A 27,691-nucleotide genomic window follows, 5' to 3' on the forward strand; every position below is an offset into this window, starting at 1 on the left:
TTGCTTTGGAGCACGTTCTGAAGCGAAGTGCATGTAAATGGCTTGTTTCTCCCGGAAACTCGGTCTCTCGAAGTATGAAACACTTAGCTGCCAAGGTTCTGCGTAGGGTGTCATTTGCTGGGGTTTCTCAACTTGAGAGGTGCGAGAGCCGACGTCTTCTGACGGAAAGGTGCTGAACGCCTCCCGGCTGGTTCGGTCGTGCGACTCTCGCTTTGACAGACGAGAACAGCATCGGCACACTACAAAGTCGCTATTTGTCAGTAAGGAGCCCAGTAAATGCTTGATTCTAGAACTGAGATTAGTATGTGGTCCCAACGATCTCAAACACCTTTGCTTCTTGCTGACTACGTTACCATACACAGCTCCAGAATCATCTTGTTTGTCGAAATGTGTCGTGTGTGGTTGAAGAAGTCGGAGTGTGTTCGTTCCGGGAGGGTGCAACGATGCCAGCAGCACTGATAGAGTTTGAAGAGGAGCATGGTCCATGTCTGGTCACTACCCGACGGTTGCTCATCTGACTGCAGTAGCCACGACCCTCTTCTGGGATAATCTCCTATGGGATACCCTCCTATGGGATACCCTCTTATGGGATACCTTCCTGTGGGATAGTCTCCTGTGGGATAACTTTTGTTGCTTATGGGATAATTACCTATAGGAAAACCTCTGGAAATCTGTATGATGCATCTTCCAACCCAACGCTAGCTTGAGGCCAGCCACAAACCGAAACTAGAGGAGGTGCTCAGAGTACCTAGGTACCTAGGAACACTGGAAGGCAGGTTGAGCTGAGCCAAGCCACGACGAAGGTGCATGCGGTGCGACGGTGGAACGGCCGAAAGAGCGCCGTCACCATGGCTCGGTGACATATTGTCCGAACGAGGACACAAACAGAAAGAGATACGGCGATGCATGTGGCATCCATAACAGTGCCTGTATCCGGTTTAACTAATCGATGTTAATGAATCAATTACCCAAAGAAGCCAAAATGACTCGGGTGTGTCCTCACGTCTTGACTCACTTGACTACGTTGGATGGAGCCGAGATGACTGTTGATTGTGTTTGTGAAACCTCGGTAGTAAAAGGAGAACGCTTCTGTCAGACGGGTTCGGAGCCTTGTGATACGCCTTGTGATACACGAATCCTGTGCAACGGGCGGCTGGTGACAGGCTGGACCCGTCAGCATCGCACAACACGTACTTCTCGTCCACATTTCTGGGTCCAGATTGCGACTGAGAGGCGTTCGAGACTTGATCGACAGCGACCAGCCTCAAGATCGGATTGCACGGAAGAGTCTGAGGGGCTATATTGAGGATCAAATGACGAATTGGGAGCAGCATGGCCCGGTCTGAGCCCCAGGCGAGCAGAATTGCCACGATTCAGTGATGACCGTCTTGGTTCTCTCGTAATACACCATTGCCGCGCGGGTGGTTGGCAACAGTAATCCGGCTGACGAACTGCACTGCAGGCAGGTGAGACAGGAGCATGAGGTAATCTTGGAATGGCTGCGACGGCGACGCACCAGCGCTGCATCGGGCTTGTGTATCTTGGCCATGGCCGTTGCTTCCGGTGGTGGACTTTTATGCCGTGCGTGGACACCTTTGTGGAACTGCTGCATACATAGCTAAATAATCAAATCATCTTGGGAGGACCGACCACTGGCATCTGGCCCTGTCTGTCCGACCTGTCCACACACGGGCGATGGGATCTGCACCCTTGCTTCCCGTCGTAGGGCTGAGGATCGCCGGCTCAGTCATCACCTCATGCGGGTTCGATCCTTTTTCGCGCCTCGGAACCTGCAGAACGCCCACGCAATCCCACTCCTGCACACCCAAGGGAACTCTTCCGACTCCACGCCCATCCCACTCGTAAAGCGCCAAATGATTTCACCAAAAAAAGGTCGCGCTCGAGTCATTGGATCGACGCAACATCAGTGAGTGTGGTGCAAGCGGCGGTGCGGCTGGGCTTGGGTGGGCGTTGTGTGTCGCGATTCATCCAGTCGGTCTTCAACATGGAAGGTGATCTGTTGCTGACTGTCCTCGGCCGTTGGGGTCGACGCCACAGCATCGCCACACGAACACAGTCAACGTCTGTGAGATGGCAATTGCTAACACTGTCTCCAGCCACACTTGTCCTTGTCCCTTGTCCCCTGTTCCCCCGACTTCACGCGATGGGCAGGGACTTGAGATGACTTCAACCTCGCTTCGGGCTCTCCAGTCGTCCAGAGGTCCTCTTCCAAGGCCCATTGGCCGCTGTACGGCCCCCAAACTTGCTGGAAGCTCTGCATCCTGGCAGATCAGGGTTACATCCTGCCAGCTCTTGGAAAATTAGGGCTGAACCGGTGGTAAGGAAGCCTGGACTGCTGCATGCAGGGCAGCATCCGGCCCCTCCAATGACGCGAGACCAGAGCCTCGTCGGTCGCCGTTGCTCGAAACTTTCGAGGCACAGCAGACAGGCAAGGACCAGCTCTTTCCAGCTCTGCCCCGTCTTGTCTTGCCTGTCTCTCTCTCTTCTGTCTGGTCCCCCAACCGAAACCTTGGAAAGGATAATGCGCTCTGGGATGCTGCCCCGCACACACACACACACACTGAGTCTTTTCATCCGTCACACCCAACGGGGTGACGAGGACCGAACCGGCTCAACGGGGGACCGCCCACGCGATGTGACTCTGCCCTCATTCTAATCGGTCGTTTCCGCATCCTATCGGCTTCCACAATTCTTCCTCCGTCATCCCTCCACGCCGATATTTCGTCATTCAGCACCTGATTTCCCTGCATCTTCGCGGCGCCCAGTCGCAGCCGGACCATCTTGCTCTACCTCTCTCGCATGCACAACCTAGCATATGCATGCGAGAGGAGACAGATAAGAAAAGTACCTGCCAAGCAGCATTCCTCACAGCTCCTCCCTCCCCTGCAACATCGCAATCACATACCACAGTTCTCACTCCCGTTCCCCTGCCTAGTTCCTCTGTTTTTTTCCTTCCCCATGCCCTGCCTGCCTGCCTGCCTGTGTCTCGAGTGACCTAGCTCGAAAAGGGAACCAGCCACCAGCAGAAGCGGCTGACCTTGTCTATCCCTACCCCACGTCTCACTCCGCTCTGCCACCTCGTGCCAGATACCGAGGTGGATAGTGAGGGTGCCCTTGCTTACATTGCTTACTCCCGGGGTCTCCTGCGGCCGAGTGACGCTCGTTGGGAGATAGCCTGGATGGGGGTTTGACCTCTCCGTCAGGCTGCCCCTCTGGTCCTCAGGCCCTCAGGCACCAGGACACAGTCTGAGGGGGCCCGGCACTTCTAAGAATCTCAGCTTGCCCAGCTTGCGTGGGCCGTCTGCGACCAAGGTCCCTGCGGGGGTCTCCGCGATGGGGCCAGGTCCGCACGCAGAGGGCAGAGGGCAGAGGTCAGAAGGCCACTGAAACGTTCGAGTGAGGCCGTATAATGTGGTCGGTTCTTGCAGACTGCCGAGACATGCGGGCGCGATGCGGGAGCATGCAAGCCCGCCTGCTCGGTGGCTACTACTCTCAGCCCTATGGGGCCGGCTGTACGAGTGTCGTCGCGCGCCCCGTCATGCCTCGTGGGCTCTTCCTGTGTGCTTGTCGCGGCCGTGGCTGTAGCCGTAGCTGCAGCCGGTCCAGCTCGTCCTGTGTCCATCCATGTCTTGTCTGCCCCTGGCCCCCTGTCCTGTCCGAGTACGTACCTACATCAAGATCATCAAATGTAGCCAGACAGCCCGGGGTCCTTGCATGAGGGCACATGGAAGTCCCCTTCCCCCCCTAGTGCTGAATACCAAGACAGCAGCCAGGAGCAGCCAGCAGCGGCACCTCTTCCTGTCACCCACTCCCACACCCACCCGCAGTACACGGCTCCCACCACGCCCTGGGAGGGTACCAAATTTCCCCCTACGACCACACCGGCCACCGGCCTCCATCCCTCGGTCCAGCCAGTCACGGCGTGCGCAACCCCTGACTCAGGCAGATCACTTTATTTTGCACATGGGTGGTCTCTCCCGAGCAGGCTCTCCCCGTGGACGCCATTCGCTCGCCCCGTGCCACTGGGTCGACGTCTGCCCCGTTCTTTTTTTTTCTCAAACAAACCCCCTTCCAGGCACACCGCGGGAGGCAAACGCGGGAGGGCGGAGCCTCACCACACCAAGAGGATAGCAGGCGCGCTTCTTATTAACAAGGCTTCTTCTGGATCCCGGGCAAAATGGGGTGAGCCGGTGTTGACATAACACACACATACAAACATGATGAGAATAGCAATCGCCGGCGGAGGCGGTTTTGCCTATGTTCTAGCCGGGGAGATAGCCCAGACCGCCAATGCCGTGCTTGTTCTGTCCACAAGGGTAAGCAGCAAGCAAGCACTATCCCATCTCCTTCCCATTTCAACCTAATACAACCAACCCATCCCAACCCGTCCGAACCTCACGCAGCCTTGCCCGTTAGAAGATAATCTGCTGACAAGGGGACCCAACCAGGAGCATCCGGAGTTCGAGGCTCTGGGGGCACAGGTGGCCGTGGTCAACTTCGCGGACGTCGACGAGCTCCGCTACGCGCTGCGGGGCGTTGACCTTGTCATATCGACAATACCGGGCCCGTCGCAACTTCACCTCATCGACGCCGCCCACCTCGCGCGCGTCCGCACCTTTGTGCCCTCCGAGTTCGAGGGCGCCCTGGCGCGCAGGCCGCCGGCGTCCAACTATCCCCTCGACGACCGCGGCTCTGCGCAGGCGTTGGACCGCCTCAGGCAGCTGTCGCAGCCGCAACCCCAGAACTCGCAGCCGCTCTCCTCTCCCACCTCCCTTCCCCCCATGGGCTTCACTGTCTTCTCGTGCGGCGTGCTGTACGAGAGGCTGGCACCCGGCGGCCTGGCCGCCTTCAACATCGGCGCGGGGCAGACCCTCGCGAACCAGGGAGACTACCTGGCGGACATTGGCAACGCGACGGCTGAGATCGTCGAGACTAACGCCCAGGGGGCCACGGTGTCCGTGTCCATGACCTCAGTCTTCGATGTGGCCCGGTTTGTGGCAGCCGCCATCGAGATCGGGCCGGAGCGCTGGCCGAGGGAACTGCGGATGCGGGGGGACCAGCTGAGCGTCCGGGACATCGTGGCCGCGGCGATGAGCGTCCGAGGAGGTGAGTTGATCTGAGCTGAGTCGAGCTCGGTGGTGGTGCAGGCCCCGCCCCCCACTGGTAGACCAATTATGTATGTTGCAAGCTAACCTCAGGGCCGTCACAGTTCCGTTCAATCTAATCAGCCACGAGTACGGCTACATCCAGGCGCAAATCCACTATCCCACCGACACGAGCAACTGGCGCCGCTGGTTCTACTTCCATCAGCTCCTGGCCACGGCGGACGGGCGGTACGCCGTGGGACGGCCGAACCTCAATGACCTCATCGACGAGTCCCCGGGCGTGAGCGTTGTACCCGAGAGGTTCGCGGACTGGCTGAGGCGGTCGTGGGGCCAGCCTCAGCCTCAGATTCAGCCCCATTTCCAAACCAACGTGATGGAAATAGACTGAAGCGGGTGGTCGGAAGGGCTCAAGTGCTCCCCCCAGCCCACTCTCTCTCCCTATGTGGACAGTGTGTGAATTAATATGGATGGCATTGCATAGCGTTGGAAATCATGGGCACGGGCATGGCCTGGCATGGCATGCAAAAAGTATGTATTATTACTGTTGTTGTCACTACGATATGATTGTAATGGACATTATCTGTTGTTTTTTTTTCTCTATCCCGGGCGATCATGCACGGTATAATTCTAGGTATCCCCAGTCTTTCTTCCGATCACCACCTCATTCTCAAATCGCGTACGGTCCCGCATCGTATTCGAATCTTGGAGACAGGACCACTGCAGCTCAAATCCACAAATCTAGGTCGTATCGCGCACTGGTCAACCCTCGCGGGAATCTCGGCAGGGGCGCATACTTGTCCGCATCGGGCTTGGGAGCCCGGCCTGCCAACCTCGGAACAGCCTTGGCCCCGGGCACGCGCGCACTGGCATGAACCCATCGCCGCCGTCACCTTCCCCTTTCGACTACTACAGAGCTGCTGCAGATCAACGGTTGACCAATACGAGTTGCTTGCTTCTTTAATTAAAAAGACGTTCGCGCCCACGCCAGCCGCCATGCGCGCCTGCGGAGGTGGTGGAAACCACCACCTCAGCTTTACCATGGCGACACCATGAAGTTCGGGACCCTCTTTGTCGCCAACCTCGCTAGCCTGGCGTTCGTGTCGCAGGCGGCCGCGCGCGAGAAGTGCGGCTCGAGCGACCCGGAGCCCGAGGCACTCGAGGCCGCCGCGAGGCTCCGAGACGCCCAGCGGGCCGAGGGCGCGCTGCAGAGGCGCGACGGCGAGGGCCTGCTCATCACGACGTACGTGCACGTCGTCGAGGACACGAAGAACGCCGGGTTTGTCACGGATGGGATGATCACCGATCAGGTACGGCGAGTTTGGCATGTCCACAAACACGGAGAGATCCGGACCACCCGGACGACTGACGCAAGCACACGCACACAGATGAGGGTCCTAAACGAGACATACGCACCCCACGGGGTCCAGTTCACCGTGGCAGAGGTGTCGCACAGCGTCAACGACTCCTGGACGACGCAGGCGCGCATCCGCGACAAGGCCCTGGCGCTGCGGCGGGGCGGTTACGACGACCTCAACCTGTACCTGGACACGGGCCTCATGACCAACGCCGGGTCCGCGACGGGGCTGTGCAGCTTCCCCGTCGAGGACCCGGCGGGGACGGGGGTCAACGGGACCTCGTGGCTCGTGTGGGACGGGTGCTTCGTCAGCCCCGGGGCGATGCCCGGCGGGCCCGGGGTCCCGTGGGACGCGGGCGACAACAAGGGGAAGACGGCGACGCACGAGGTGGGACACTGGCTGGGGCTGTTTCACGTCTTCGATGGGTTTGACTGTGCCGGCGAGGGGGACCTCATCGACGACACGCCCGCCACCAGCGTCGCTACCGTTGGGTGTCCTGTGAGGCAGGACTCGTGCCCTGACCAGCCTGGGCTGGATCCTGTTCATAACTATATGGACTATGCTAGCCGTGATTGGTATGTGATGCGACTGGTCCTCGTACCACTTTTTCTCTTGTGGTCGTATCTGCTTTTCTTGCTCGTTTGAAACGTGCTGACAGTCCTAGTATCACCGAGTTCACGCCTCTGCAGGAGGAGCGCATGTACCGGTCCTTCAACACCCTGAGGCGGGGCAAGTAGGGTGTACATCCGTGAGCAGTATGCTTGGGTGTGGCGAGGCAATAGACCGCTGCAAGATGTCAGCCTCGTGCTGCACCGGTTGTGTTGCAGTTGCTCCTTCATATCTACGGGATATCTCTTTCGCAGCTTGCGCCTGTGGGAGTCCGATGACATACCCAAACGACCTCTTGGATTCGGTAGGCTTATATTGGGCTGATATGTAGGGTCTTGCAATACGTACCGCTGCGTAATTACGAGATATTCGGACATTTTGGAAATACAGACTTCGCGGTGTCCCATCCGTAACTCAGCTCCCCTGGAGAGTGAATTTGAATTGTTCCCAAATTATGCATGATACTTGGTAGCGAATACACCTAGGTAATCATCAAAGCTTTCGACGCATACTATGCCTGGATATCTTGATATTTTCCCTTCAGACCCCAAGCAATAGAGTCACTCGCGCCCCTGAACGATCAGCAATGTTTGAAACAGAGTCCGAAGATGCCGTCATCAAAGACTCCTCCAAGCTCGCGTACATGCAGGGCCATGATTATTTCCGGCCGGCACGCCCCCAAACCCCCCCCCTTCTCCCACTCCCACCCCGAAGCCCATCGGACGGATCCAGCCAGGGGGTGTTCCTCTGACCTCGTGGCAACAGCCTCAGCCCGAGAAACGTGGCCAAGTGCATGCGTTGCGCGCGTGCGTGGGCCCCTCGTACGGCAGGCATTCCTTCCGGGGGGGGGGGGCGGAGGAGTGAGTTTGATTCCAGCGATGGCGATATGCGGCTCGAATGAGGAACGCAACTCAGCCCTTTTGGGGGAGGAGGGGGACAAAAAGGTGCAAGGAATGGTCGAATCAGGATGCCCGCTCGATATATGAAGGTCGGAATACGGGAAGAGGATTCACCGCCCGCGGATCCTATTTGATAATTTGCGAGCCAATCACGCCTTGGTACCACCATCACCAGGGAGACGTCGAGTTCCTGTGCGAGGAGGGGTGGGGGTGTGGTGTAACACACGTAGCTGCAGCATGCCCGACGAGATACATGTACTTGTTACCGTGCATCCATCCCAGAGAGATCCCACCTTCGCAGAAGAGAATAGAGACAAACCTACACATCCCACGCAAGTGGCACAGCTGCCGGGCTGCCGGGCTGCCGAGCTGCCTGCCTGCCTGCCTGCCTGCAGATGACAACGAACTGACAAACCCAGTCCGACCAAGGCCCCGGCGAGCCGGGACACGACGTCGTAACCGTGAGACAAAAAAGGGCATGGCATTTTTGACTTCCGGGGAAACTCTTGACGTCTGCGCCCTTTGCCTGCCCCGCGACGCCTGCTTAGCAAGAGGAATCACAATCCCAGCTCAGCCCGCGGCACGTTCGGCGTGACGTGCTTGCTGGCAGATAACAACTGCTCTGTTCTGCTCAAATTTCTGCTCTGCTCAGCTCAGCTCGGAGCTCTCGATGATACCCTCCTGTCGCTAGACTTACACTGCATGTCTTTCTCGGCTCACGGCTGGCGCTTGAGCAAGCAGTGCCACCCACCAAGCGAGTCGAGGCAGAGGTGACACGAGGGTCCTGGCGACGATCCGCCGGCCGGAGAGGCATACCTTGCGAGGCGACACATCACAATGCTGCCTGAGCACCCACCCTTCCACAAAGCACGTCGTTGTCACGGCTTCTGAGTCAAATGGGTATTTTGTATTAGTGAGTATTGGTGTATCAATGTTTCCTTTCCTTCCTTTCCTTTCCATCCATTCCATCCCGTTCCTTTCCCTTCTTTTCTTGCGCTGCTGGGGTGCCCCTCTCTATGTGTATCTACGTATCTATGTATATCCCACATGTGGTGGGTTGAGCCTGGTCCGTCTAATAAAAAACTCCCTCTCGCCCCCTTGGCCTTTTTTGATATAAGTCATGCCCATGCAGGCAAGCCACCCCACGAGAACCCGAGAGACGCCTGAAAACAGTCCCGGTAATGCTGTAATGCCTCGCTTGCCCTGTCTTTTCCGTCTCCCTGCGTCGCACCGTCGGCAACGTCAGCACCCGGCCTGACAGCTCCCTCCCCAGAGGGTGTTGAATGTAACCCATCCAGCCTCCATACGCACTTGTCATCGTCTGGTGCCACGATGCCCGAGTTGGCGCTGGATCACCCCACCCTCCTTCCACAGACTTCCTCTCCCATTCAGGTCGGGGGCCTGAGCGTGCGGGATGTGCACACTTCCTCTCTGTCCAGTCAATAGGAGCTGAACTGGGGGTTCCGCCGGGGACGCAGTGTCCACTTGTCACTCCCACTCTTGAAGAGTCGAGTCGGTCGTGGGGGTTGTGAGTCGGCGGGCCACACTTGGCGCTGGTGTTGCCGTTGGGAGTCACTTCACTGGCCCCATCTGGCGCACTCAAGCCATCCCCCTGAGTCGAACACTCGGCCTCGACTCGACTCGGTTTCGCGTCTGTCTCCTTGTCTCCCCTGTTCCACCTTGTGTTTTCTTCATCTACTCGTCGCCATACTCCTCCCCGTACTCCTCACATACCCACAGGCAGAACTTCTCCCACATGATCTCCCACTCTTTGAGCCTCCTGGCCTTGATCCCAGAGCCGAGGCTGGCCTCCTTGACGTCGCGGGCCCATTCGTCCTGTGTCTGGTCCTCGAAGCAGCTCCAGCGGATCGAGTTCTCAGCGAGACTGCCCAGTCCTGCCAGGCCGAGGTTCTCCCAGCCCTGCAGGGCCTGCCAGAAGTCATGGGTCATGCCGGCGGTGTCCTGGCCGAGCATGGCCGGGTCGTCGTTGCTGAGGGCGCATGGGACGCCGCGGGCGAGTAGGGCGGGCAGAGGGTGGCTCATGATGCTGCCGCAGAGGCGCAGGACCTCGTTAGAGATAGGGCACGACTCGATCAGGATGCGGCGCTCCTTGACCAGCTCGGTGAGCAGCGGGTGCTTGTACAGGCTGAAGCCGTGGCCGATACGGCGGGTGCCCATCAGCACCGCGTCGAACAGGTTCTGGTCCGTCGCCGTGCCGTCGCCCAGCGTCTCGCCCGCGTGGAAGAAGAAGGGCATCGCCCCGTCCGACAGGCCCTCCTCGGCCAGCTGCTTGCGGAACCAGAACAGCTCCGGCAATACGTCCGTCAGCGGGCGGCCCATGTCCTCCTGGCCCACCAGGTCGAAACCGGACAGCAGGTGCGGGAACTCGAGCTTGGTCGTGATGGCGTGGTCCATGTTCTGCACGATCGACTTCTGGTCCCAGATGCGCAGGGACGTCCAGATCATGCGCAGGCCCCAGAAACCCTTGCCCTCGGGCGACGCCTGGAACGCCTTGATTTCCTCGTCGATGACCGTGAACATGTGGCTGTAGTTGGATTCGGGAACTTCCTGGCCGAGGCGGTAGTAATTAAGCGGCCAGGTGAACCTATCTCATTGTAAGCATGCAATGGATCGAATAGAACGTGACCGTTAGACCGGTCCAGGGGACCACCTACCTTATCTCCCCCCAGTAAACGCCGTCCTCATAGTACTGCTTCATCATCCTCCTGAGGAACTTCCTGAAGATGGGCTCGTAGTGGATGACAGTGCCCATGATGACGAAGCACTTGGAGAACATCCTCCACACGTGGTCGACGCCGTGGTGCTGCTCGACGGCGTCGGTCTCGGAAATGGTGGTCTTGCTTTTCATCCAGCGGATCCAGCCCTCGCGGCCGCCGTCGGGGAAGGTGTCGGCAGCCTTGGCCAGCGGGACGAACTCGCCGGGCTGGTAGCTGGCGTCGTCCCATATTGACATGGACGGGTTCCTGTCGCGGGCGAAGAAGCGGAAGTTGACGACGGCCTCGGCCCTCGCCTCGCTAGTGCCGAGGCGGGCGTCCGGGGCGCAGATGTGCATGCCCGGCTCGGACAGCAGGGTGTCGAAGACGTAGTCCAGCTCGACGATGGCGTCGAGGTGGGCGTGGAGGATGGAGCCCTTGGGCATCCGCCGCACGATGCGCCACAGTTTGGTGCGCTCCATCAGGCCCTTAGCCAGGGTGAACATCATGCCGCTGTGCATGGTGCAGCCCTCGCGCACCGCCAGCCGGTCCTCGTACTCGGGCGTCCAAAGCGTGCGCTGCTCCTCCTCGCGGATCCTTTCCACAATCCGGCATGCCTTTTGCGCGATTGGCGAGAGGTTCTGGCGGAATGAGTGGTCTGGGGGTTGAGGGTATGAATGTTAGATTCACCATGAGGCATGAGCTGGTGGCGGAAAGGGGGGAGGGATGGTGGGAGGAACGAGTTGGGTGGCTCTAGTGGTAGGGAATGAAGGGGTGCTCTCTCTTCTTCTTCGTCTCCTTCACATACCACTTCGTTGCTTCTTCTCCTCTGCTATGAGGGCCTCACGGCCGGTCATGTACTTCTGGATGAAGGCATCGTCTTTGCTGGGAATGGTCTGGGCGATTTCCTCCCATTCCTCTTTGGACATATTGGACAAGGCCATTATGGCAGTGGCGATGGTAATTACAAGTAAATATGGAGAGGAAGACGGTGAGAGTGAAAAAGAGAGTGAGAGGTTGCGAGTGTGAGGATGAATGTGAGAAAAAAAGTTGCAATTAGGCAATCGCTGCCGTTGTTGACGTTGGAAATGCCTTGACTGATGAGTCAGGTGGGTGGAAAATTTAGGCTGCGAAGTATGGAAAGTGCCGAGGTGCCGAGATGATGATGATGTCGTGGTCGTTCGTGGTCCTGGTCGACAGATATAGGCTAGCTGGCAAGCAGAGAGAATGCGGCAGCGAGAGGCAGAGAGACGGAGCAGGAGAAGGTGAGAGAGAGGGAATGGGCGGCGGTGAGCCTCGGTGTTTAAGGGCAGAATGACGGGAGGTCAGTCGGTCGGTTGGTCGGTTGGTCGAACTGCTTTCGTATCTATATCTCAATTAAGACACGTCAAGTCGGGCAGGGGCAGAACGAAAAGGAACTAGAAGGACAGAGACGGCGGGCAAAAAAGACTATATCACAAAAGTCATAATCCCGTGCGTTGGTGCCAAGACAACAAACATATCATCCGTCGGGCAGGGAGTGGGGAGATGGGACAGAGGGGACGGGTGGAAGTTGGTTGACGGGAAGGGCGAGTGTCAAAGAGAGTGAGGTGGTTGAAATGGGAAAACGAGATGAGCGTTGAGATGAGGAATCCCAGACCCGGTCGGGTCGAGTGACGATCCTGAAATGACCTCAGTCCGGATCTGGCCCGGGTGCAGGTTCGGGGTCAGGTTCAGGGTTTGGGGCGTGTTCTGGGCTGGTTCGCCCAGGCCGAGCGAAGGTGGCAGAAGGCGCAGGGAAGCTGCACAAGGTGAGAGAGAGGTAGGGCCCACCAGAGTCTGATGTGCTGTGGGGGCGCCCCTCCCCTCTTTGGCCCTGTGGTCCCTCCCGTCAGGCCCGTCGAGGTTTCACCTCACCTCATACACGTATACTTCTGCACACAACACGGGGACACAGATACGGAACACACCCACAGACATGGGCTTCTGCTGCTGCCGGCTCCACCTCCCGCTCATGCAGGACCATGCAAGCCATGCAGAGCGCACGCCTGTCCCCGGCTCAGGACCAAGCTGCCGGGTTTCGCTTCGCCTGCGCCCAACTACCGATGCAACTGGCTGTGGTACCCGTATAGGTACCCCGTGCAGTACCTAGGTAGACCACCTGGTTGGTGCTGCCCCTGAGAGAGTGCGCTCGATCGGTGTCACCTATGAGATGTCACATTCTGCGATGTCATGGCGTTTCCAGCCACAGTTATCAACATAATTACAGCCATAGTCACAGCCATTGTCACAGCTATAATGTGCAGATAATTGGTAATTAGATACTGATGTACCTAGGTAGTTGTACACACACACACACACACACACACACACACACACACACATGCACATGCACACAATCTCGCCCAGCAGATGCCGCCCTTCCGAGAGCTGTTCCTTGTGCCCAGTGCGAACAGCAGACTAGATAGTCTGCCAAATAGAACCGGCCCATCCGTACCACATAAAGATGTTCTCGGTCATCGCCGCGCCCTTCTATAGGTAGCTCCAGCCACACATAACGCTCTCGCCTCATCACGTCAACCAGCCTATGCTTTCTTCTCCTGAGAATCACGAGACATCAGTCATCAGTCCCCAGCCCAGCCCAGCCCAGCCCAGAGCCTACGCCGGAACCAGGCCCGTCCGCTCGTGGATCCCACTCCCGACCCACTCGCCGTCGCCCTCTCCCTGCCCGGGCAGCACCACCAGCGCCCTCGAGTTGGGCGGAACCTCCACCCTGAGCTGAAACGCCCTCGTCGCGCTCTGACCGCCCGCCCCGTCGTCCTCCCCAGCCCCAGAAGGTTCCTGCGTCTCGTCACCCTCGGCCTCACCCAGCTCCCACCGCACGGCGATCCTCCCGTGCGGGCCGTCGTAGCTGATCTCGGCGTGCCTCAGCTCCCCTCCCGGCCTGGGCCGCACGAGGAAGGTGCCCCACCCGGGCCGCAGCGGGCTGATTCCGCCGACGACGCTGTGCAAAAAGTTGGCGACGCTCCCCAGCGCGTAGTGGTTGAAGCTGGTCATGCTGCCCGGGTTGATGCTCCCGTCGGGCAGCATGCTGTCCCACCGCTCCCAGATGGTCGTCGCGCCCATCGTCACCGGGTACAGGAACGACGGGCACGTCTTCTGCTGCAGCATCCCGTACGCCAGGTCGAGGTTGCCGCTCTCCGCCAGCGCGTGCAGCACCACGGGCGTGCCCGCGAACCCCGTCGCCACCAGCAGCCCGCCCTTGCGCGTCAGCCGCGCGAGGCGCCGGCCCGCCACCGCCTGCTTGGCCTCGTCGCCCGCCTCGAGCAGCCCGAACCGGATCGACAGCGCCAGCGCCGTCTGCGCGTCGCCCACCACCAGCCCGCCGGGCGCGATGTACTTGTCCTGGTACTTGCCCTTGAGCACCTCGTAGTCGCCCTGGTACTTTTGCGCGCTCGCGGCGTCGCCGAGCACCACCGCGATTTGTGCCATGACCTCGGTGATGTGCACCAGGTACGCGTCCGCCACCATGGTGCCGTCCGTCCGCGCGAAGTCGGCCTGCTCCGTCGGCGCGTTGGGGTCCAGCCAGTCGCCGAACTGGAAGTTGTCCTCGTCCCACAGGCCGTCGGGGCCGCGCCTGATGCTCTTGTCCACGTGCGTGCGCATGCTCGCCCACTGGCGGCGCAGCACCTCGGCGTCGCCCGACCAGTTGTACACCGTCCACGGCACCAGCACGGCGGCGTCGTCCCAGACCGCCTCGGGGATCGAGTCCTGCGCCGAGTAGCCCTTGAGCACGTCCGGGACCACGCAAGGGACCACGCCGCCGTTGGTCCCCTGGTCGATGGCCAGGTCGCGCAGCCAGTTGGCCAGGAAGCCGGAGCAGTCGTAGATGAAGGACGCCGTCGGCGAGAACACCTGGATGTCGCCCGTCCAGCCCAGCCGCTCGTCCCGCTGCGGGCAGTCCGTCGGCACCGACAGGAAGTTGCCGCGCATGCCCCACACCACGTTCTCGTGCAGCTTGGTGATGAGCTCGTTCGAGCAGCTGAAGTGCCCCGTGCGCCGCATGTCCGAGTGCAGCACAACCGCCGACAGGCTGTCCTTGCCCAGCTCCTCGGCCGCCACGCCCGTGAGCTCGATGTAGCGGAACCCGTGGAAGGTGAACTCGGGGCTCCACGATGCCTTTGCCTTCTCGTCGCCCGAGAATATGTACTTGTCCGTCGCCTTGGCGTCGCGTAGCGGCCTCGTGCCTAGTTCTCCGTTCTCGAGCACCTCTGCGTGCTTGATCTGGAGTTCATGTCCCCTTGGTTTCTGCAGCCCCTGGATTCTGACCCTGCCCACGAGGTTCTGCCCAAAGTCCACCAGCAGCTTGCCGCTTGGGCTCTTGAAGATGTCAACAACCCCCACGGTCTGCGTGACCCGCACGGGCGGCACGTCAGGTGAGAATAGCTTGACCTTCTCGAGGTCGACGTCCAGGATACGTGTTGCATCCCAGGAACCAGCAGCGTCAAACTCCGGACTGGCCCAGCCCGAAAGCTCCTCCCGGGCGTCATACACCTCCCCGTCGTAGATGGAGGAGCTCAGCCGGGGCGAGGGGTGGCTGACCCACGAGTCGTCCGAGACGACCTGGGCCGAGTAGTCGTAGCTGCCGCCGTCATCCTGGGTCTCGAGCTGGGCGATGAACCCGGGCTTGTCTCCGTACAGGTTCCGCAGCCCGGGGATCCAGATAAGCCGCCCCGCGTACCACCCCTCTGCGACCTCGACGCCGATGACGTTCTTGCCGTCCTTTAGCAGGTCGGTCACGTCGAAGACCTGGTACTGCAGCCGGTGGTGGTAGCTCGTCCACCCGGGGGCCATTTCCAGGTCGCCCACGCGGCGGCCGTTGATGGAGGCGGCGTACAGGCCCAGTGCGCTGATGTAGAGCCTCGCGCGGGTGTGCTTGCCTTTTGGCTCCAGGGTGAACTCCTTGCGGTACAGCGTGGGCCGGTGGGGGACGCCGTTCTTGGGCGGCGGCTCCGTCGAGGTGACGAACCTGGCCTTCCAGTCCGAGACCCGGAGGAGCCCGGCCTCGACGTCCTGCCACTCGCTCCACACGGACAGGTCGGAGTTGGCAACGGGGCCCGGGTCGTCGGGCAGCGAGTGGCCAGAGGCCAGGACGCGGACGGATGCCGTCTCGCGAGATTGCAGGGGCCGGCCGGGCCACTCGTTCAGGATGGAGCTGTCAGAAGGGACGCGCCATGTCTGCACGTCGGGCTTCTGGTCGGACAACGTCTTGCCCGAGTGCCTCCTGATCTGGACCTGGTAGCTCTTCTGCATCCAGTTGTGGGGCACGGTGCTGGCTGACAGCCGCCATGACAGGCGGGGCCTGTCGGTTCCTATGCCGAAGCCATCGGGGTGGTGCTCGAAGCGTATGTCCACGGGCTGGACGGAGTTGCGTGACCTGGGCTTCACGGAGAGGTCGACGAGGGTCATGGTGAGGGGAACAATGCCAGATGCAGATGTCAGATATCTCCTAGACGATCCAATTCATTTACCACATATGAATGGCGGAAACAAAACCAAGCAAAGGGAGGTCGAGATGATGTCCCTGGAGCTTATAACCCCACCTTTTGTTCATGGCGGGCTTGGATGACGCGGGGTCTCGGGACCTTTGAAACAAGCAGCCACAACTCAATTTATTACATGGGCAGAGGAATGATCACGCCGTTCTGTCCTTGTCGGAAACGGCGACGAATCCGCTGCCTGCCTTGCCCTGGTTCTTGAATCGGATCTACGTTGCATATATTCGGCGCCAGCTCATGTCCACGTCTGGTGCCGAGTCCGGCGGATCGTGACGGGGTCTTGGCCATCGGCTGACAGCATCATGATCATGAGCTTGGGCGTGTCTGTTCATCTCCAATCTCAGACATGCAGTTTGCCAATGTCTCGGCGAGGGCTCCGGGTGTGGCAGGCACTTTTCGTCCATGACACCCTCTCCGGCGCAGGCTTCCCCGTTGTGACCTCGAGCAAACTCGGCTTAGACACTTTGCCACGAGTGGAAGGTCAAGGTTCTCTACACAACCTTCAGTTGAGGTCAGTGAGAACCATGCATTTGGCCTTGGGTTCTGTCGGTGCAGACAGCGATGGCCGGCGAACTCAAAATCGGAAGAGCAAGTCTCGTGCACACTGTTGCACAGCAGAAACTAGAAACACTTGTTAGCATGACCTGGTCAAATCCGTAGGGCAACGTGTCGATGTTCATGCAGAGTGAAGGCTTGCGAGGATCAAGTGAGTCCAAGGAATGTCTTGAGGGATGGTGACCGGGCTGTGATCGAGTGTTGGTGAGAGTTGCGTCTCAAACGTACCAGAAGCGGCTTTCCTTCATCTGTAAGTCAGACAAATCAGTCACGAAGTGAGCACTTTCTGAGACGACAGTTGATATTCTTTCCCATCGCCTCTCCATGAACTGCCTCGTTCAACGGCACCAGCACTCCACCGATGCATGAGAGCATCGCGATGTGACGAGCACAGGAGCTGGCCTGGGCCGACGCGACCAGCGTGACGAGCCGGGATGCCATCCCAATAGTAGCATGCCACGAGGACTGCTGACAGCTGGACCTGAAAAGGCCTGAGCAGTGGAGGAGCGAGTCGCGCAGGGAATGTGAAATGAAAATTCATGCACTGATGGGCGAGATACGTGTGTGTTGCCCCGGTAACGGGCCCGCCCCACGCGATTCCAAACAAGGCCGGCCGTCCGTGGCCACGGGCGGGAACAAGGGTGGCCACACACCTCTCACTCACACCTTGCGCGCCTGCCCATTCCTCGTTTCCCTCGTCCCATCGGACTGGATAGACTGTTTCGCACCTCGTAGTAGTCCGGTGCTGCTGACTTCATCCGCCCAGCGACTCTAGTAATTTGTGTGTGACGGCCACAGTCGCCGACCAGCTTCGGTTCGGAGCTCCTGGGATCGCAAAACAACAAAACCACGGCATTGTTCCACCATCTATCTAGCCTCCAAGTTCTTATCACTACTCGCCCACCGCCGCCAGCTTCAACATTGCGCCCTTGTCCCTACCGTGTGCACTCGAACTCCCACACGCTTCCTCCTCGACCTCCTCGAACCGCCCAACAGAGGCCATCGGCTCTGGCGTTATGATCGCCAGACACACAACGACATCATGATAGACTCCGAAAACCTACGGACAGCGTCGCTGTACATAAACAACCAGCTACTCTGTCGGGGCCTGCTGCGCGATGGGCGAACCATCGACTTCGCAGACCCGGGCTACAATGACCATGACCTCGCAGACACCATGGGGCGGATCATGGGCGTGGTCAATGACCTGATCCTGCGCCGCGACGTATGCTACCACCCTGCCCAAAAAAAAATGAAGGCCGACTTCCCACCGCTAACCTGAAATGAAGCGCGACGCCGAGCACCGCGAGGCCCTCTCCACCACCCTGCGCTCCGTCCGCGCCGACTCACTACGCCAGACCGACAACCTCTCGCGGCTGCACGACAGGTACACCGAAGCAGAGCGCAAGGTGGCCCTGCACGAGGCCGAGGAGGCCGCCCTGCGCTCGCAGCTCAAGGCCGCCGAAGCTACTATCCAGAAGCTGAAGGAAGAGGCCGCACGCGCCAAGAAGCTGGTCGCCGAGACGAGGGCCGCCTGCGCCAACGAGGTGCGCAAGCGGGACAGGCAGATCGACGGCCTCAAGAAGGCCGTCACGGACGCGGGCCGCGCCAGGGGCGAGCGGAAGGGCAACACCATCACGACGATACAGGTGGCGGGGGAGATTGGCGCCGAGGACATGAACGCCGGCGCCTCGACGATGGACGAGGGGTACAACCTGCGGCACGAGACGAACGGGTTCCTGGCACAGCTGGCTAAAGGCCTCAGCGAGGAGAACGAGGCCCTGCTCTCACTGATCCACAAGACGGGCAACAGCCTGAAGGATATGAGCGGCTGGGACAAGCAGCAACAGGACTTCGCCGGCAAGAAGGGCGACAGCAACGCCGTTGTGCTGGCCACGAGCCCCGAGGACATGGCGAACGACATGACCAGCGTGCTCGAGCACCTGCGGACCTTGCTCACCAACCCGTCGTTCGTGCCCCTCGAGGAGGTCGTCGTCCGGGAGGAGGAGATCTTCCGCCTGCGTGACGGCTGGGAGAAGATGGAGACCCGGTGGAGGGATGCCGTGCATCTCATCGACGGCTGGCGCCGTAGAATGGCTGCCGGCGGGCACCCGGTCGACATGGAGGACCTGAAGATGGGGTTGCGTCTCAGTCCGGTCAAGATGCAGAACTTGGGGCAAATTGGTGGGAATGATCCGTTCCAACTATCAACGCTTCAAGAAGAGGAGGAAGAGGAGGAGCAAGGACAGGCAGAGGAGGACGACGACGATGATGAGGAGGAGGAGGAAGAGTACGCCCAGGAAGAAGACCAAATGGACTTCAAGCAGGCAGAGCCGCCGAGCCTAGAAGGATCGTTGCATCTTGTTCCTGCCCCTGGCTATGAGGACATGGCGCCCGAGTACGAGGAAGCCCAGGGTGACGACGACAGCGATGCGGCATCTAGTATCTTCCAAGACGACGTTGAAGACATCGATATGGACGAGCTGCAAGCATCGGAGCCAAACATCGAGATCCTGCAGCATTCCACCGGGCTACCAGACGATACCAACTCCATGACACTTCCGCCGCCACCAAAGATCACACCTCTAGAAGAGACAGTCATCGCAGGGAACCGCAAGCCATCGGCAAGATTGACCGAGAAATCGAGGAAACGGTCATCAGAACTCATGCGGGACGCTTCGACTGACACTGCTAAGGCACCTCCGCCACCACCACCTCACCGGGTCAAGGAGGGCGAGTCACCACAAAAGAGGCTGAAGATCTCTGCAGAGGAACAGAATGACAAGCCAAAGTCGCGACCAAACTCTGCCATCTTCACCGATCCCGGGTCCTCACTGGGCAGCGACCTGCAGGCGAAGGCGACCCCAGAGTCCTCAGTTTCCAAGGCCTCGAGCAAGACTACGGTCAAGTCTACACGGTCTGATGTGTCGGCCAAGAAAGACACACCAACACAGAGCAAGCCTTCCACGAGGGCCACCCGGGCGGCCCAGGCCCAGGAGAAGAAGGACACACCGACGAGAGCAATCACCCGGCAAAGATCAACTAGGGCTGTCGCTGCCACGAGTGCTTCGTCTGCGCGGTCCGCCGCCTCAAGACAAGAAACATCAAAGGCACGAGCTGCTACAGCATCAAGCAGCAGCAGAGCTGAGATGCCTCCTCCACCCCGGCCAAGCAAGTCCACCCCGAGCAATGACAAGCCCCTACGCCCTCCACCACCACAGCACGACGAGAAGAAGCCGTCACCAAGAGAGAAGCAGCAGCCCACACCCGTAAACACCTCCGCCCCCACCGAGTCATCGTCCTCCGCCAAACGACCAGCAGCCCCAGAGTCACCGACCCGCTCCCCAGGGAAAGCCGGATCATCCCGACTCCCACTCCCGCGGAACGCGGCCCCGGCGCCGCAGCAGTCGCCCCTGACCATGGCCCGCATAGCCGCCAAGCTCGCGGCCTCGGAGCGCGAGGCCGACGCCGCCCGCGTCAGGGCCAAGCTGAGGGCCGCGCGCCTGAACAAGGGCGGCAGCAGCGCGAACAGCCTCGCGCCGTCGGCGGCGGGAGCCTCGACGTCCACGGTGGCAAGCTCGCGCGTGCCGAGCGGCGGCGACGCAGGTGCAGGGGACCCCATCAAGAAGGACCGCGCCGTGTCCGGGGAGTCGGCCGCGACGGGCATGAGCGGCAGCGGGGCGAGTTTTAGTACCGACGAGAACGGGCTGAGGGGCGGTGTGTCTGTGCTCGGGGGCGCCGGCGACGGCGACGACAATGACGAGTCGGCCTCGTCGTCACTCACCGCTGCTGCTGCTGCTGCTGCTGCTTCTGCTCCTACCGCTAGGGACCGCAGCCCGCGCGCTGGCGCCGCCCCGTCGTCTCCCAGGAAAGCTGCGAGCGCGATGAGCCCGACCAAGGCGTCTGCGGCTGCTGCTGCTGCTGCTACGGCTAGCCCGGCCAAGCCCGCCGCACGGAAGCGCGAGGTGCGCAGCAGGGCGGCCAAGGCGGCCAACAGGCGGCGGAGCACGCTGAGCCCGTGGGAGCTGCAGAGCCTCATCGCGGGCGAGGTCGTGCCGCCGACGCCGGGGGTTCCGGCTGTGGCTTCGCAACAAGGGGAGTAAATACTGGTGAGGAGTGGGAGAGGTCGGTTGTTGTTGTTGGGGATGGTTGTTCGTGGAGGGGAGAGGCGGAGAGGCAGACATCAGGTGATCTCATCCGCTGCTTTGCCTCTGGCGCTCACGAGTTGTCAATACGTCGCTTGAAACCCTTTTGAAAGGGGAGATATCCCCCGCGTTGGCGTGTGTTTTCATGCATACGGCGCAGAGAGACGGTGTGGAGTGTCTGGTGTTTTCCTCCTTTCGGCGAAACAAATCTTGGGTTCTACTACACTTGTTGGAAACAAAAGACCGTTTGGTTTCTTCATTTTCTCCTTCTTTTTTCTTTGGTTTTTCTGGCATTGCGGATGGAAATAATGAGTCACGTTCATGGCCTTGTCCTGTTATGAGTCCTACATGCCCCCCCCCCCCTGACGTCCATCACGACCTGACGACCTCATGAGTACTGAACGGCTGTACGCTCCTGTGATGACTTTATGTGGTTGACGACATTATGATTGCGTGCGTGTACATGTATGCTCGGTGGAATCTTTTTGTTGTGCAACGGTGAGGGCTACCTATACCACCTAGAGGCGAAAAACGAAACCGTTTGTGAATTCAGGGCGTGGGTGTGGGCTCGGTCTAGGGATAGACGGTAATACACAATGGTCACACAACGCAATTTCATCCTTTTTTAAAGTGGTGTCAAGAATGTCTTTATAGTCATGGGTTGTGTATCTATCTGCAGTCGAATCGCGACAGCGTATGCCTCAAATGGCACCGTCTACACGGCCGAGCAATGCTCAAGCCCTCGACGGCACCCATAAAGCCCAGCTATGAAATACTTCCACCAACCGTGGAAAGGCTGCAGTTGTGACTATTCTTCCCCCTCTCAAAACCGTAAAGGAGTGTGCACATTTCCGTATGTCCTGTTGCGGCGGAGAGAAAACTGAAAAAAAAAAGATATTCTGCGACATCACACGCACTGCGACGACCAGGTTACCGTCCTGGCCGATTTCCGAGTAAAACGCCTGGGTATCATTCCGTTTCCGGGGCTATGCAGTTTTTGCAAATCATCAAGTCATGAATCCATCGGGACCGTCCACCCTAGTCATCCTTGCGTTCGACCGCGGCAGGTAACTTTTTGAGATTGACGGAGTCTCTGTGAAGCCTGTTCATCATGCGGACACCGTTGTCGAGTAGCCCCCCTCCCCAAGTCTTTTTTTTTTCTTCCTTTTCTTTTTCCTCTTGGAATTTGTCTTGGTCTTTGCCTCTCTCACATTTCCTAAGGACAGATAAGCCGTGCTCTGCTTTCCCGGTCGGCATCTCTTCCTGGGACGTTCGTGTCCCTAGTCTTCATGTCCTTCAGCTGAATCCGTCTCGGGGCTGGAGGACCGGCTCAGGGATGCGGCTTGCATCGATGATCTTGACACCCTTCTCCTGGGCCTTCGCCAGGACCCAGTCGCGCGCTTGTCCTGTGAGAATATTGGTGTAGATGGTCTCGATCTTGCTCTCCTTCGCTAGCACCTTTGAGACGTGCATCCAGCAGCCCTCGGAAGCCTGCGGGAACACGCCCACCGTGGTGAGGTTGTGGAATCCTTGAACCCAGTTGGCGAAGGAGTCGCCAGCTTGTGAACCAGATTCTTCGTCGACGAAATCAAAGCAACTGAGCGTGCGAATGGCGTCCTTGTTGAGGACCCTGTCAAGTTCAACTCGGAGTTCCGGAAAGAATGTGACGGCAAGCGAGGTGAGTGAGCCGTTGGACATGCTTGGCTTGATGAGGTCCATAAACCAGGTCAGGCTCTCAAGACCGTTAACAGTATGAGCGAATATAATACTGCAATCTCTCATGTACAGATGCTCCAGTCGTTCAAGCACCGCCACAGGTGGAAGAACACGGTTGTTGAGTACGACTTGATTGTTTGGGGGGTTTTGGTTGCTGAGGGCAATGCCTGGGTATTCCTGGGAAATTTTCTGATAGTGACGAAGCGCCATGAGAGCTCTGTCGGGAAATTCCAAGGACCGAATTGTGGGAACCAATCGAGGGAGGGAATGCATGTGATCTATCCTGCCTTGGCTTTGGATCTGAAGTGTGAGTTTCAGTCGCTCTAGAGTCTCCCATGACGGCGTGGACTGCTTCTGGAGTGGTCTGAGTCTGTGAATGTATAGATACTTGAGTGATGGTGTGACTTGGGCGATTCGTTCCTGAAAACCAATCAGAGCTTGCACAACCAAGCTAGGAGTGAAGAGTCTCACCAAGTTAACATCCAAGCCCTGTCTTGGTAAGAATCCCCACATAGTCAGGCTCCTCAGATTTGGCCACGTTGTTGAGGAAAGCAAGGTCAAGCCTATCGAGGCAGTTGTCACGTAGCCGAGACAAAGCTCTTCCAGGGTTTGGGCCATCGGGATCACTGAAGTCGCTGGCGGAAGTCCAGGTACATCGTCAGGGTGAAATCCTGTGATGCGAAGTACCTTGAGGGATGCAGGAGCCTCTTCGAACAAAGTCATGGTCCATGGGTCGCTAGGGGGTGCCTTCTCCAAACTCATGTTCTCTCCCTCACATAGCATGCTGCCGTGCAGGGAGAGAGACTCTAGCTGGTTCAAAACATTGAGCGTGGCCTTGAGGACTGGCAGGTCGATGTTGAGTTTGCTCACGCCCGATAGATCCAGGCTCTTGACTTTACACTGTGCTCGCTTAGAGATGATATTGTTGAAGACACCCTTGCGGAGATTTCGACGAGACGCCCCGACAAACGTCAGATGCCTCCAAAGACTGGGATCCAGACAGGCTTCCTTCCAAGTCTTGGAGACTCTCATGGAACGACACAGATCAGAGTGGCCCAGGATTTCCAGGATCATAGTTCGCAATTCAGCTGGCAGCTTTGTGAGGATATCCATTCGCAAGAGATCTGCCATGATCTGAGATAACCAATCAGCACGGCTTGTTAGGAGTATCAAAGTCATATAGCAGCCATAGGTTCAGGCACAGCTAGTAATTTGCATGAAATGCACATGGATGCACATCATAGGATGGCCAACATACCTTCAACTTGGGTTGGTCCTTATCGCCGTGTGTCTGCACACTCTGAATGGCCTGGCGGTAGATCCACCTGCAGCGCGTGATTGTTTCTGGTGATTGACTGGTGTCACACAGGCGTAGAGCCTTGGCCAATCTCAGATATCCCTCAGGGGCACGTGGGGAAGTAATGATGAGCAGTGTTGCATACTGGCGAGCCTTGACAGGAGCCTCGAGCTTTTCGTACGTTGCAATGATACCATCAAGGGCGTTCAGGTGGCTGGGTACATTGCAATGAAAGACGTCACTTCCACAAGTGCAGGCCCTCTTGGCCAGTGTGTACATGGCGAGTTTGGGGGAATTCAAAGTCGGCAATGACTCGAAGTCCTTGCAGTGGCAGCGAGAGGTTTGAATCTCCTTAAGACTCAATCCCAGCTTCTTTGACCGCACCATGACATCTCTGGTGCAAGGGCATCTCAGCAAGGCCTTGAGGGAGTGGGTCAGCAAGTCGTTTGTCATGGGCTTCAGAGTATGTTTGGAAACCTGCCTCCTTAAAGGCCGCCAGGGCCGCTTTCAATTTGCCGTCACTGTAGAGCTTTCTTGCCTTATCCAGAAAGGCCTTCTGGCGGTCAGCAACCGTTGCCTCAGACATCTTGGTGTGGCGCACTGAGGTATTGGCTGTTGTGGGGTGTGTCACAGCTCAATTCGGCGTTGGCGAAGTGTGGGCAATGTCGACGACGATGTCTGGATTGAGGGAGACGCGCCGGACGCGTCTGGGACTGATGAGCTCCCCTTCATGGTCCGAGCGTCCTCGCCGAGCGTCCTTGCCGTGACACACACGGTGCTCGCGCCGGCCGCCCCTGCCATTACGTGGGGCACCACTTCTACCCCTGCTGCCTTCTCCCCCACAATTCATTCACCTGCACAATTTCAACACACGACCTTATTGTGTCACCAACATCATACTTTTTGATGGCGAAATGAGCAGTGAAGATCCAACGTGTCAAAATCAGTACCTCCTGTCAATCCAAAGAACAATTCGATGCTCATTGGAAGGTCACCAGCGCACTGTCCTCCTCCACAAAGAGAAACAAGCCACGTGCTCAAGCCGTTATTGAACTCTATCACATATGCTTTTCCGTAGCCAGGAACCTCACGGATAGCGTCATCTACAATAATGGATCCACGGCCTCTCCGATATGAATCGGGCACCGTGTTCCGAAACACAGACCCATACGAGAGAGACAGACAGCCGCAATGAGCGTTGCCTTGCAGCCATCGCCGTCCCCGAGCCCCTCCGCCCCGGTTTGGGGGTCCGTAACAGCACAGCACAGCACAGCTGCCAGTGGCCCCGAAGTATCTCTCTCTATCTCAGCCTCTGCAGCCCTCCATGACAACAGCGCCGGCCCCAACCTGAGACAGGGCACCAGAAGCGAAACAGCGCAGATATGAGCCGCCACATGGCAACATGGCGTGAGTGCCTTGCCGCAGTAAGCTCCTGCCTCCCCGGGGCTGTGGCTTCGGTCAATCGAGGTAGCAGTGCCCTGGCCCGGTGCGTAGCTGAGACATGGGACGACATGTCGTCAACATGCCTGAGCAGAAATGACAGCCTTGGCACTAGCGGGTTCCGATTTAGAACTTGGGGGAGAGTGCAAAACGCTGCGGTCCGATAGAGTCGGCGCCAGCCCACGGTACCAGCCTGGACCTGTGCGATACAAAATACAGCACATAGGTAGGCGGGCAGGCCCGTGCATCAGGCACAAAGGCATGTCGGCCACCGTTTCTGGCTCACAGGCGTGACCGTTCCCCAGGAGAGGAAAGAAAAGCCCACAGACCAATGTCTCTCAGGACGCAGCCGGGGCTCAGGTTCCGGACATGTTGTGCAACAACCACGGCAGACGAAAACGTGGTCAAGCGTCTCAGAGATTTAATTTTGGGGGCGGAACATGACCGAAACCAGCAAGGCGCGAGATCTTTCTTGGGATTGTACAGCCGCGCTGCAAGGGGGGGAAAACAGCAGCATCAGCAATCAGCATCAGCATCAGCAAGCAGAGCAGCAATCAGCATCATCACCGCACTCTAGTCGCGGGCCTTGTTTTGATATTTTTAGGCCCCCAACACCAGATCCTACGGCACCGGCACCGTGGCCATGTGGCTGGACCCCTGTCTATATGCCCGGCTTACTGGTCGCGGTGCCGCTGCGGCAAGCACACCCCGTCGCTTGCGCATCACCACCACACGGCACAGAGACCCCGAAGGCTGTCGGCAACGCTGCAAAGGATCGTGACGGTCTCGACGCTTGGGCTCCACTGAGGCTCGAGTGTGACAGTATAACCAACCTACCTGCGTCGTCCCCGTGTGTTTTTGCGAGTCGACTCGGGACGTGATGCACTGCAGTGGGTGGGGGCTATTTTTAGATCTCGGAGCCCCGCTAGCTAATCTGACAGGCACGCTACCGCGACTTGGCAATCTTCGGGCCCCGGACGGCTTGCTGACCTGCCCTGACCTCACCTGCTCCACCCTTCTCCCTCTGCCTTTCGCTGCCGCGACGCTTCCACCTCACCATTTGAGGCCCTATCCTGGTTTTTTCCTCTCCCAACCCCTGAGATTGGGCATGGGGCATGGCCAAACGGTCACGGTGACCCACGGAAGGAAGACCAAAGATCTGACCAGCCTGGCAAAGTCGAGCTCCTTTGGCCGCGCCTCGCACGCCCTGCCGGCCAATCACGCCGCCCAGCGACTATGTCGGCGAGATGACGGCTTCTAAAATCCCTCTGGCGAGCGTGGCTAAACGTGCTGTTTCGCACATGATGACTGTCCGGCTTCTATATCCAGTACACCTCAACAGCGCTGCGGCCACGAGGGAAGACTAAATGGCCCACACACCCACCCATCTTCACACACACTTTTGTCGCACACGCATTCACAAGATCCCCCCACACACACTGGCTTCCACAATTCCCCACGGTAGTTGCGTCGATGTGATGCATCCGCTGCGCAACACCAACAGCGGAGCGTGGCAAAAATAACTGTACTCAGCAGCCGCCCGATTGGCCCATTAGCCGCGGGACGAGCCAGCACACACACAAGCGCACACACACGCACACACAAACGCGGTTCGCGCAGCCATGACAATGAATGTAGGGTGGCGGAGATCTGCCGATGGTAGGGCTAGGGCAAGATCCCCCTCGGTTAGGTGCTGCATCTCTGGTTTGATGCCCTGTCCTCCAGATCTTACGGCACACATGGCACGGCACCACCGTGTCATCTCCATCTACCAAGAAACCACCTCGCTCTCACCCCCCTTCTTTCCCCCCCTTGTCAATACGCCAAAGTATGTCAAATACTGGGTAGGATCGCTCGGAAGAAAATCATGCACGTGTCGCAATGGATGAGGAGGGTGAGATGGAAGGAAGAACAAACTGACGAACGCTCAGGGGTTGGCCTCGCCCGGCTGCAGTGATGGGGTCGCGTGCGTTCATCTCCCGTGCGTCCTTTTCCCCAGCAAGCTGTCAAACGCCATGCAGGCTGGGAAGGGTAACACGGCATGAGGTGTCCCTTTTTTTCTCTCTCTTTGTGCACCTCTCGCTCTTGTCCCCCTCCTTCTCTGGTACTCCTTGCCTTGGCGCGTTGTCGCGCTTATCCCGCAGTCCCCATTCGGCGGTCGGGCAACGGCACGGGTACACCATCCCGACGTCCGCCCAAACCAGGCACTGTCGTGCAAGTAAATTCAGTTTTCATTTTTTTCGCCAATTGGCTCGTCAATTTTTTTTCTTTTTTCCAAATGGGGAATTGTTCCAGAAA

At 58.7% G+C, this 27,691-nt stretch overlaps 6 protein-coding genes across 6 annotated transcripts; 3 read left to right on the forward strand and 3 right to left on the reverse strand.

Annotated features, from left to right (window-relative positions):
• Positions 1 to 4,241: 4,241 nt before the first annotated feature.
• On the forward strand, positions 4,242 to 5,514 carry INS49_012236 (uncharacterized protein; the record flags this gene model as incomplete). Its single annotated transcript, XM_043172940.1, has 3 exons — positions 4,242 to 4,337; positions 4,470 to 5,127; positions 5,231 to 5,514. 3 exons carry the CDS (start codon positions 4,242 to 4,244, stop codon positions 5,512 to 5,514), a joined length of 1,038 nt encoding a protein of 345 aa, XP_043022237.1.
• A 661-nt stretch (positions 5,515 to 6,175) lies between these two features.
• On the forward strand, positions 6,176 to 7,218 carry INS49_012237 (uncharacterized protein; the record flags this gene model as incomplete). Its single annotated transcript, XM_043172941.1, has 3 exons — positions 6,176 to 6,433; positions 6,512 to 7,056; positions 7,146 to 7,218. 3 exons carry the CDS (start codon positions 6,176 to 6,178, stop codon positions 7,216 to 7,218), a joined length of 876 nt encoding a protein of 291 aa, XP_043022238.1.
• A 2,466-nt stretch (positions 7,219 to 9,684) lies between these two features.
• Positions 9,685 to 11,647, reverse strand: INS49_012238 (uncharacterized protein; the record flags this gene model as incomplete). Its single annotated transcript, XM_043172942.1, has 3 exons — positions 9,685 to 10,594; positions 10,665 to 11,361; positions 11,512 to 11,647. 3 exons carry the CDS (start codon positions 11,645 to 11,647, stop codon positions 9,685 to 9,687), a joined length of 1,743 nt encoding a protein of 580 aa, XP_043022239.1.
• Positions 11,648 to 13,340: 1,693 nt separating this feature from the next.
• INS49_012239 (uncharacterized protein) lies at positions 13,341 to 16,151 on the reverse strand (the record flags this gene model as incomplete). The annotated part of the gene is made up of 1 exon (XM_043172943.1): positions 13,341 to 16,151. One exon carries the CDS (start codon positions 16,149 to 16,151, stop codon positions 13,341 to 13,343), a length of 2,811 nt encoding a protein of 936 aa, XP_043022240.1.
• A 1,686-nt stretch (positions 16,152 to 17,837) lies between these two features.
• INS49_012240 (uncharacterized protein) lies at positions 17,838 to 20,898 on the forward strand (the record flags this gene model as incomplete). Its single annotated transcript, XM_043172944.1, has 2 exons — positions 17,838 to 18,020; positions 18,085 to 20,898. 2 exons carry the CDS (start codon positions 17,838 to 17,840, stop codon positions 20,896 to 20,898), a joined length of 2,997 nt encoding a protein of 998 aa, XP_043022241.1.
• A 1,338-nt stretch (positions 20,899 to 22,236) lies between these two features.
• Positions 22,237 to 24,539, reverse strand: INS49_012241 (uncharacterized protein; the record flags this gene model as incomplete). The annotated part of the gene is made up of 3 exons (XM_043172945.1): positions 22,237 to 23,790; positions 23,915 to 24,345; positions 24,431 to 24,539. 3 exons carry the CDS (start codon positions 24,537 to 24,539, stop codon positions 22,237 to 22,239), a joined length of 2,094 nt encoding a protein of 697 aa, XP_043022242.1.
• Between the last annotated feature and the right edge of the window lie 3,152 nt (positions 24,540 to 27,691).

Source organism: Diaporthe citri (assembly GCF_014595645.1).
Source record: "Diaporthe citri strain NFHF-8-4 chromosome Unknown scaffold_6, whole genome shotgun sequence".
Taxonomy (NCBI): domain Eukaryota; kingdom Fungi; phylum Ascomycota; class Sordariomycetes; order Diaporthales; family Diaporthaceae; genus Diaporthe; species Diaporthe citri.